This window comes from Babylonia areolata, chromosome 22 (genome assembly GCF_041734735.1).
Source record: "Babylonia areolata isolate BAREFJ2019XMU chromosome 22, ASM4173473v1, whole genome shotgun sequence".
Taxonomy (NCBI): Eukaryota; Metazoa; Mollusca; class Gastropoda; order Neogastropoda; family Buccinidae; genus Babylonia; species Babylonia areolata.
In genome coordinates this window covers 15,992,033-16,002,032 of record NC_134897.1, presented here as the reverse complement: position 1 = coordinate 16,002,032, position 10,000 = coordinate 15,992,033, and the positions used below count along the sequence as shown (strand labels likewise).

Here is a 10,000-nt window from a genome sequence, read left to right as displayed (position 1 = left end):
GTTTGTTGTTTTTCTTTTTTCTTTTTTTTTTCTTCTTTTTTTTAACATCCAGAGGTGAGGATGACGATGGTTTGTTTTAAGAGCTGGCTAGCGATAACCATGACATATTTAAGAGCTGGCTAAGATTATTCATTTCAAGATAATGATTATTTATTCAAGAGCTGGCTAACCATCATGATGATTACTTTAAGAGCTGGCTGACGATGATTTTATTTTAAGATACTGATGATTTATTTAAGAGGTGGCGAACGATGACGATGATTTACTTTAAGAGCTGGCTAACGATGATGATGATTTCATTGAAGAGCAGGCTAACGACCATGATGATTTTATTTAAGAGCTGGCTAACGATGATTTATTTTATTTTAAGATACTGATGATTCGTTTAAGAGCTGGCTAACGATAACGATGATCTATTTTAAGAGCTGGCTAACGATAACGATGATTCATTTTTATGATTTATTTCGGAACAGGCTATCGATAACGATTATCTGTTTAAGAGTTGATTAACGATAACGATGATTCATCTAAGAACCGGTTGGATAACGATAATGATGATATATTTTGAGATAGTGATGTTTTGTTTAAGAGCTGGCTAACGATGACGATGATTTATTTAAGAACAGGCTATCGATAATAACGATTCATTAAGAGCAGGCTAACGATAACGATGGTTTATGTAAGAGCAGGATAACCCACTGTGTTAACTCTTTCCATACGAACGGCGAAAGAGACGACGTTAACAGCGTTTCACCCCAATTATCATCATCAAAATAGTGCAAGCGGAAGGCTCTTATACTGAAGAGGTGAATGTTGACAAAGAATACCACAATTCTGACGACGGAAGCTAAAGGTTGGGTCATTCAGACACCCACTGGACATCCGAGGGGTCTGTGTAGAGGAGAAGAGAGGACTGGCTGTACTGAGTGAGTTAAGCATATTTTTTTAACGAATCGGTGTTCTTATTGAAACTGGCTGAAACTGTGTGTTTTGTGGATGAATGTTTGTTTGTTTGTGATTTTATTTACGTATTTAATTAGTCACTTATTGTTTTTAATGTCGCTTTTTTTTTTACCAGCAAACGTGTCGTCAGTTTCTTTTGAAGATAATGAAGTATTGCTGTACCTTGTATCAAAGACCACAGCCCTGTTTTAAGGGGGGTAATTTGCAAGAAACATTATGCGCCAGACACACGTCAACCATATGCATGCACGCATATTTCAACACTCTTGTCATTTCACAACAGGTGTATAGATCTTCTTTTGAAGGACTTATACAAATACAAAGCAAGGTTTCGAATTCAAGTTTCATTTGTATAGGTATATGTGAGAGAGAGAGAGAGAGAGAGATGATGATGATGATGATGACGTTTTATTGAAGAAACACATAAGGTTCATTTCAGTGGGGAGTTGGGGATAGGTCATTCAGCGTTAAAAGGAAAACAAATCATGTTCAAGTAGGCAGACATTGTCCTGAAGCGTAGCAGAGGATAACTCACACTAACAACACGAGTATCAGACAGGAATGCTGCGATGCAAATTGGTAGCCAACTTCATCGTGTACGCTCTGAGCGCAATTTAAAAACTTTGTACAGAAAGCGAGAAAGCTTTGACACGGTCTCGTCGTCATCAGCTCCCATCAGTGCAGGCAAATTATGAGTCTCGGACTCAACCGGAAAGAACTCGTTGCGTAAAGCTGCATAACCTGGACAGACAAACAAAACATAGTTTTCATCTTCGATTTCAAGCTCATACATGGGGCATAGTATCTGCTGAGGGGATAAATCTGCTCGGTACCGAAACCTGTCAGAGTTAATAGGTGAAAAACCGAATCTGAATTGAGCATATGCAATCTTCCAACAGCGTAACTGTTTACAGTCCACATATGGTTCAACCTTGAATATTCTTTTGAACTGGGCATGAAATTCAAAGCGTTGGCTAGTCTGTATCCCTTCTTCCCATTCCCGTAAGAAACTACAAACCAATCAGAGAGGGGTTGGGGAGGCGGGAGGGAGTTTGGAAAGAGAGAACGCATGGACCTATATTACACTTAAAGAAATGGAGAAGAGAAAGAGAGAGGAGGAGGAGAAACGGAACTTGAAAAGTGATTGCGTATGCGCTTATATTAGACTTAAAAAATCAGAGAAGAAAGGGAGAGAGAGCGGAGAGGAGAAGAACGGAAGTGGCTTAGACGGGCGCAACAGCCGAGTGGTTAAAGCCTTGGACTTTCAATCTGAGGGTTCCGAGTTCGAATCTCGGTGACGACGTCTGGTGGGTAAAGGGTGGAGATTTTTTCCGATCTCCCAGGTCAACATACGTGCAAACCTGATTGTGCCTGAACCCCCTTCGTGTGTATACGCAAGCAGAAGTTCAAATACGCACTTTAACCCACTCAGTACGGCCAGTCCTCTCTTCTCTTCTCCTCTACACAGACCCCTCGGACTTTCAGTGGGTGTCTGAATGACCCAACCTTTAGCTTCCGTCGTCAGAATTGTAGTATTCTTTGTCAACATTCACGTCTTCAGTATAAGAGCCTTACGATTGCAATATTTTGATGATAGTAATTGGGGTGAAACGCTGTTAACGTCGTCTCTTTCGCCGTTCGTATGGAAAGAGTTAAAGATCCTGTAATCCATGTCAGCGTTCGGTGGGTTATGGAAAGAAGAACATACCCAGCATGCACACCCCCGCAAGCGGAGTATGGCTGCCTACGTGGCGGGGTAAAAACGGTCATACACGTAAAAGCCCACTCGTATACATACGAGTGAACGTGGGAGTTGCAGCCAGAGAACAAGGAAGGAAGGAAAGAAGGAAGGGGTTCAGAGAGATATCGTGCATGTACTCACATAAAACAGAAGGAATGAAGGAAGCGAACAAAGAGGAAGGAATGAGTCAGAGGAGAGATCATGTATGTACTCCCGTTATCAACCTTTAACACTCTCCATACGAACGGCGAAAGAGACGACGTTAACAGCGTTTCACCCCAATTACCATCATCAAATATTGCAAGCGGAAGGCTCTTATACTGAAGACGTGAATGTTGACAAAGAATACCACAATTCTGACGACGGAAGCTAAAGGTTGGGTCATTCAGACACCCACTGGACATTCGAGGGGTCTGTGTAGAGGAGAAGAGAGGACTGGCCGTACTGAGTGAGTTAAAGATCTAACCAGATAAGTTAGCAAGCGTGTTGTGTGAATGGTATATTTCAAGGTTTTCATTATTCTGTGTGTGAGATTTGTTAAAAGGTGACTGTTTTATGGTTCCAAGACCATATGGCCATAAGCATGTCTCTTATCAATTTCACATCAGGTTACACAGCGTGGCACCAGTTCTGCCCCATGAGAAGGCGCCACACCAGAATGATGGTTTGAGTGTGCGTGCTAGCTATTTGGGGGCTAATCACTTCGTGTCTAGCACATCTGGGCGTCGGTCGTAGAGGCTTCTGGCACTTCACAATGCGAATGAAAATGTGCAGAATGTGTCTTGATTATTAGAGAGAGAGAGAGAGAGATCAGACATGCAGAAACTGACAAAGAAGTGTAGACAGAACTACAGGAGTTTAACTCACTCAGTACGGCCAGTCCTCTCTTCTCCTCTACACAGACCCCTCGGATGTCCAATGGGTGTCTCAATGACCCAACCTTTAGCTTCTGTCGTCAGAATTGTGGTATTCTTTGTCGACATTCACGTCTTCAGTATAAGAGCCTTCCGCTTGCAATATTTTGATGGTGATAATTGGGGTGAAACGCTGTTAACGTCGTCTCTTTCGCCGTTCGTATGGAGAGAGTGAAGAGCGAATGGCAAAGCGTGACCAGCCAACACAGTCACCTCCTCTGGTTGAAGAACTCGGAGAAGGTCTCCGGCGCGTGGGTCAGGGCGTCAGCTGCTGCGGCGTAGTCAATGCGGTACCCTTGTTGTAACAGCAGTGTGCTCAGCCATCGGTCCTCTCCTGAGTCAAAAAAACGCACGCACACACGCACGCACGCACGCACACGCACACACACACACACACACACACACACACACACACACACACACACACACACACACACACACACACACACTCACTCACACACACACGCACACACACGCACACACACACCCGATCGTATACATACAATCACGTATGTACGCACAGACACAATCTAACGTACATACGAATACATGCGCGCACACGCACACCAACACACACACACACACACACACACACACACACACACACACACACACTCACTCACTCACTCACTTACACAGACACAGACAGCCAGACAGACACACATACACACACACACACACACACACACACACACACACACACACACACACACACACACACACACACACACACACGATTGTACACATGTAATCCCGTATACATGCACAAACACACACTAACGTACACGCAAATGCATACGCGCGCGCGCACACCAACACACAGACACGCACACACAGACACACACACACAACACACACGCGCACACACACACAAAACACACACACACACACACACACGCACACGCACATGCAAACGCACATACACATACCATCACTGAGCAGCCTAATATATATATCCGACCGTAGTAAACCGCAGCTTTTACAACGATCAAAGATTGGACAAGTCAGCACAGAATTGGTTTGAGTAGATTTTCCACAATCCATCTTTGATTTCCAAAGAAAAATGATCGCAAAATTTTCAGCGTTCTGTTAGAAGGCAAAGGGAGGGAGTACATGTATATTTCTACAGATGTCTGGTAAAATGATTATGTCCCTTTCAGAGATATCATTGCTGTTACATTGTCATCGAGGAAAGAGGGTATGCAGCGTGCTGCACAGACACACGCACACACACACACACACACACACACACGATAATACACACACACACAAACAAACACACACACACACACACACACACACACACACACACACACACACACACGACATCACACACACACATACACACACACACACACACACACACGATAACACACACACACACACACACACACACATCACAACCTCCAATCCCTCCTCCCCCCCTCCACACACACACAACCACTACCCCCCCCCCCTACCTCCACCCCACACACACACTCAACCCCACCCCCACCACCCCACCTCCATCCACACGCGAGACCCACCTCCAAACAGGACCCCCCCCCTCCCCACACACACACACACACTCTCTCTCTCTCTTTCTCTCTCCCTCAACCAACCTATCCACTCACCCACCCACCCACCCCACACACTCTCTCTCTCTCTCAACCCACCCACCCACCTACCCACCCCCCACACACACACTCACTACACCCACCCTGATCGTACTGCACGTAGTGGGCAGCCTGGGTGGAGCGGGTGGCGTACCTCCTGACGATGTTGTCGTCCATGAGTGCCGACCCCCGGAAGAGGCTGAAGCAGCCAGGGGCACACAGCACGCACCCGAACACGTGCTCCGTGGCCTTCTGCAGCCAGTGGCCGATGGCGTACTCGAACTTCTGGTACCACACGATGGGCCCTGGGGACCACCCGTCCGTGTGTCCATGTCAATCAATCAATCAATCAATGAGTGACCATCAGTTTACAATTTTTACTAAATCTAGGGCATGCAGTTATGCTCCTTTTTTACATGTATGTATTTTAAGTGAAAATTGCTGTTATCTCAGCCGTTTAATCATGTGTGTATGTGTTTGTGTGAGTGTTGGAGTGTAACAGTTGTAGTATTGAGAGTATGCACACACACACACACACACACACACACACACACACACACACACACACACACACACACACACACACACACACACACACACACACACACGCACGCACACGCATACAACACCTTCGCCCCGCATACACACACACACACACACACGCACACGCACACACACGCGTGCGCGCGCACGCACACAACACCTCTGCCCCCCCTTCCCCCTCTCTTCTCCCCCCACTCCCTCCCCCAACCCTCAAGCCCCCCCCCCCCCCTCCCACACAAACACACCCTACCTGACCCCGTAGGGTGTATACGTCCACAGGCGGCGCCGACCTTGGTGTTTTTCTTCATCCTGTCCAACAGGAGACGGACGGCTTCCGGCTTGAAGTCCACGTCTCCGTCCAGAGCTAGAATGTACGTGTTCTCCGCCTGCACGTTGCGGGTTCACTTTCACTTTCGGTCAGAAGGCGTCACTAGAAGGCGTCACTTTCACTTTCGGTTTCTCTAGAAGGCGTCACTGCGTCCGGACAATTCCACATCACGCTATGCCACACCTGCTAGGCTGATGCCTGACCAGCAGCATATACCCAACGCGCTTAGTCAGGCCTTATATTTGTGTACCTATCCGAGTGGATTTCTTCTACATAATTTTGCCAGAGGACAACACTCTCGTTGCCGTGGGTTCTTTTTCGGTGCGCCAAGTGCGTGTTGCACACGGGACCTCCGTTTATCGTCTCATCCGAATGACCAGACGCTCAGTTTGATTTTCCGAATCAAACTTGAGAGAATGAATGATGAGCGCTCAATGGCAGCTCTTAGTCGGCTCTACCCAGGAAGGCAGCCTGTCGTGCAAAATGACTCTGAAACTGTAAAGCGCTTGGAGCTTTGTCTCTGAACGAGGATAAGCCATATTATCATTATAATAATAATATACATTTATATGGCGCCCTTTCTCACTAAGAGCTCAGGGCGCTTTACATGAAAGAAAAATATTACAAGTTACATAAAACATTCCTCAAGGCCTAACAAAGCGCGTTGGGTTACGCTGCTGGTCAGGCATCTGCTTGGCAGATGTGGTGTAGCGTATATGGATTTTTCCGAACGTAGTGACGCCTCCTTGAGCTACTGGTACTGATACTGATAAAACATTCATGACCACTCTTTCTCAAACCAAAAACCCTCCCCCCACTCACACTCTCCCTTTCCAACTCTACATACATCCAAAGTGAGCTGACATGGGTGGTGTTGGAGAAAAGGAAGCTGAGAGTACTTATAGATAGGTTTTAAAAAGATGAGTCTTTAGTGATGAGCGAAAAGCAGAAATAGAATCAGATGTACGGATATGATAAGGAAGGTTGTTCCAGATGTGAGGAGCAGCGAAGAAGAACGAACGTTCACCATAGGTTCTTGTATTGACACGAGGAAGTTTCAAAAGGTAACAGTCAGAGGAAGAGCGGAGATTTCTTGTGGGAGTGTAAACACTGATAAGGTCAGAAAGTTAAGTAGGTCCTGCGGAGTCGAAAGCAGAATAGCAGACGTTCAACTGGAGCTAAGCATTCGTGCGTTGTTTAAACAGAACTTTCACTGACAAGTAATACAGCCTCACCTGAATCTGCACCTCTTCGGACACGTAGTTGAAAATGATGCTCCTGGTGAAATGCGAGGCTGCACGTCTTCGTCGCAGTTCAGAGGAGGTCAGCTTGGCTCGCCCCGTGTTGCCGGAAGTGCAGTGTTTCTTCATGATGCCGGAAACGGAGTCGAATTCCGGTTCCGGGTCAGCCTGGAGTTCTGAGTTTGCCAAGATCTTGTAACCCAGCAGGTAATACATGTACATCACCTGGCGGGAAAAGATGAGAAGGTGTCGGGAGTTGTATTTTATCTCTCTCTCTCTCCCTCTCTCTCTCTCACACACACACACACACACACACACACACACACACACACACACACACACACAAATTGTACACACGTACACCTCTGTGTGTGTGTGTGTGTGTGTGTGTTGTTGTTGTTGTTGTCTTCAGTTTAACGTCTTTCCACTTGAAGTGATATTAGACGGGTGTGTGTGTGTGTGTGTGTGCTGAGAAATACGTGGATGTTTTATGGGTGAACACATATTGTAACACCCTTGCTCAGTTTAGGATGGGAGTATCACAAATTAATGTTCACAATACCGTTATTCAAGGAATCAAGAAAACTGAAATTGCCCATTTTGCAGTAACTCACTTGAAACCGATATTCACTTCACTTTTGAGTGCCCTAAGTATGAAGACTTAAGATCTAAGTATTAACAGAATATTGTCAATTACGAAATTCATAATCTGGAATTTGTGAGAGTTCCAGAAGAGACTATTTTTGTCTTTGCGAAATTTCTTTTCTATGCCTTCAAGCTTAGATCCCAGACCTTGAATGCAGTCCAAAATATACAAATGTAATTTTTTTCCCCTCGTGTAAATAATAATGTATCTGTCGATTGTGAACCCCCATTGAAAGGGGCTGTGACCTATTTAATAAACTAGTGTCAGTGTCAGTGTCTCTCTCTCTCTTCCAGTGATTTTGCAAGGCCCGTCTCTAGTGATGTGCGTCAACTTAAACGAAAAAAAAAAAAAACAACTCCCATCAAAACATCTTTCAAACATTTTCTAGTACACCAGCATCCAGTCAATAAAAGCCGTCATCAAAGCACAGTCCACTATCTTGCTTCTTTTTTATGGGGCCTCCATCCTGCCCTTTTTTTCCCACTTTCTTTTGTGTGTGTGTGTGGGGGGGGGGACCTCCATTCTCCACTTTTTTCCCTCTTTCTTTTTTATGGGGCCTCCATCTTCCACTTTTCCCCCCACTTTCTTTATTGTGGGGCCTCCATCCTCCACTTTTTTTCATTTCCCACTTTCTTTTTTATGGGGCCTCCATCCTCCGCTTTTTTTCCCACTTTCTTTTTTATGGGGCCTCCATCCTCCGCTTTTTTTCCCACTTTCTTTTTTATGGGGCCTCCATCCTCCCCTTTTTTCCCACTTTCTTTTTTGTGGGGCCTCCATCCTCCCGTTTTTTTCCCACTTTCTTTTTTATGGGGCCTCCATCCTCCGCTTTTTTTCCCACTTTCTTTTTTATGGGGCCTCCATCCTCCACTTTTTTTCCAACTTTCTTTTTTGTGAGGCCTCCATCCTCCAATTTTTCCCACTTTCTTTTTTTTTGTGTGTGGGGCCTCCATCTTCCACTTTTTACCCCCACTTTCTTTTTTATGGGGCCTCCATCTTCCACTTTTCCCCCCACTTTCTTTATTGTGGAGCCTCCATCCTCCACTTTTTTTCCCTCTTTCTTTATTGTGGGGCCTCCATCCTCCACTTTTTTTCATTTCCCACTTTCTTTTTTTTTGTGTGTGGGGCCTCCATCTTCCACTTTTTACCCCCACTTTCTTTTTTGTGGAGCCTCCATCTTCCACTTTTTTCACACTTTCTTTTTTTTGTGTGTGGGGCCTCCATCTTCCACTTTTTTCCCACTTTCTTTTTTATGGGGCCTCCATCCTCCGCTTTTTTTCCCACTTTCTTTTTTGTGAGGCCTCCATCCTCCAATTTTTCCCACTTTCTTTTTTTTTTGTGTGTGGGGCCTCCATCTTCCACTTTTTACCCCCACTTTCTTTTTTGTGGAGCCTCCATCTTCCACTTTTTTCACACTTTCTTTTTTTTGTGTGTGGGGCCTCCATCTTCCACTTTTTTCCCACTTTCTTTTTTGTGGGGCCTCCATCCTCCACTTTTTTCCCACTTTCTTTTTTGTGGAGCCTCCATCTTCCACTTTTTTCCCACTTTCTTTTTTTGTGTGTGGGGCCTCCATCTTCCACTTTTTTCCCACTTTCTTTTTTTGTGGGGCCTCCATCCTCCCCTTTTTTTCTTTTCCCACTTTTTTTGTGGGGCCTCTATCCTCCACGTTTTTCCCACTTTCTTTTTTCTTTTTTCTTCTTTTTTTTTCTTTTTGGTGCCTCCATCTTCCTCTTTTTTTACAACTTTTTCTTTTCTTCACTCTTTCTTTTAACACACCCACCAATGATGACGATGAACACTGGAAGCAAGGCGGTACGTACCTGTGACCAGCGCTTCTTGTGGCGAATCTTGTTTTTGTCCTTCATGTGAACCACCAGAGGGGTGCCGCCAGGCAGAATCCACGTCAGACGACCCCCGTACGGTGTGGGGGTCCGTACTGGGTCTCCAAGGCTCGTGGGACGCTCGTGCACTGCACTGTTATGTGTTTGGGGTTCAAAGAGGGTGTGGGGGGGGAGGGTGTCAGAGCGTGAGA

The 10,000-nt window shown here is 45.5% G+C and overlaps 1 protein-coding gene across 1 annotated transcript in view; it reads right to left on the bottom strand.

Annotated features, from left to right (window-relative positions):
• LOC143297046 (chitin synthase chs-2-like) overlaps nucleotides 1-10,000 on the bottom strand; it is a 26,225-nt gene that overhangs the window by 6,799 nt on the left and 9,426 nt on the right. Inside the window, exons 5-10 of the mRNA XM_076609215.1 lie at nucleotides 9,789-9,942; nucleotides 7,460-7,550; nucleotides 7,320-7,417; nucleotides 6,007-6,142; nucleotides 5,318-5,518; nucleotides 3,832-3,952 (exon numbers count right to left, since the gene is read on the bottom strand). Coding sequence (XP_076465330.1) covers nucleotides 3,832-3,952; nucleotides 5,318-5,518; nucleotides 6,007-6,142; nucleotides 7,320-7,417; nucleotides 7,460-7,550; nucleotides 9,789-9,942 — 801 coding nt within the window. The remainder of the gene's footprint in view (nucleotides 1-3,831; nucleotides 3,953-5,317; nucleotides 5,519-6,006; nucleotides 6,143-7,319; nucleotides 7,418-7,459; nucleotides 7,551-9,788; nucleotides 9,943-10,000) is intronic.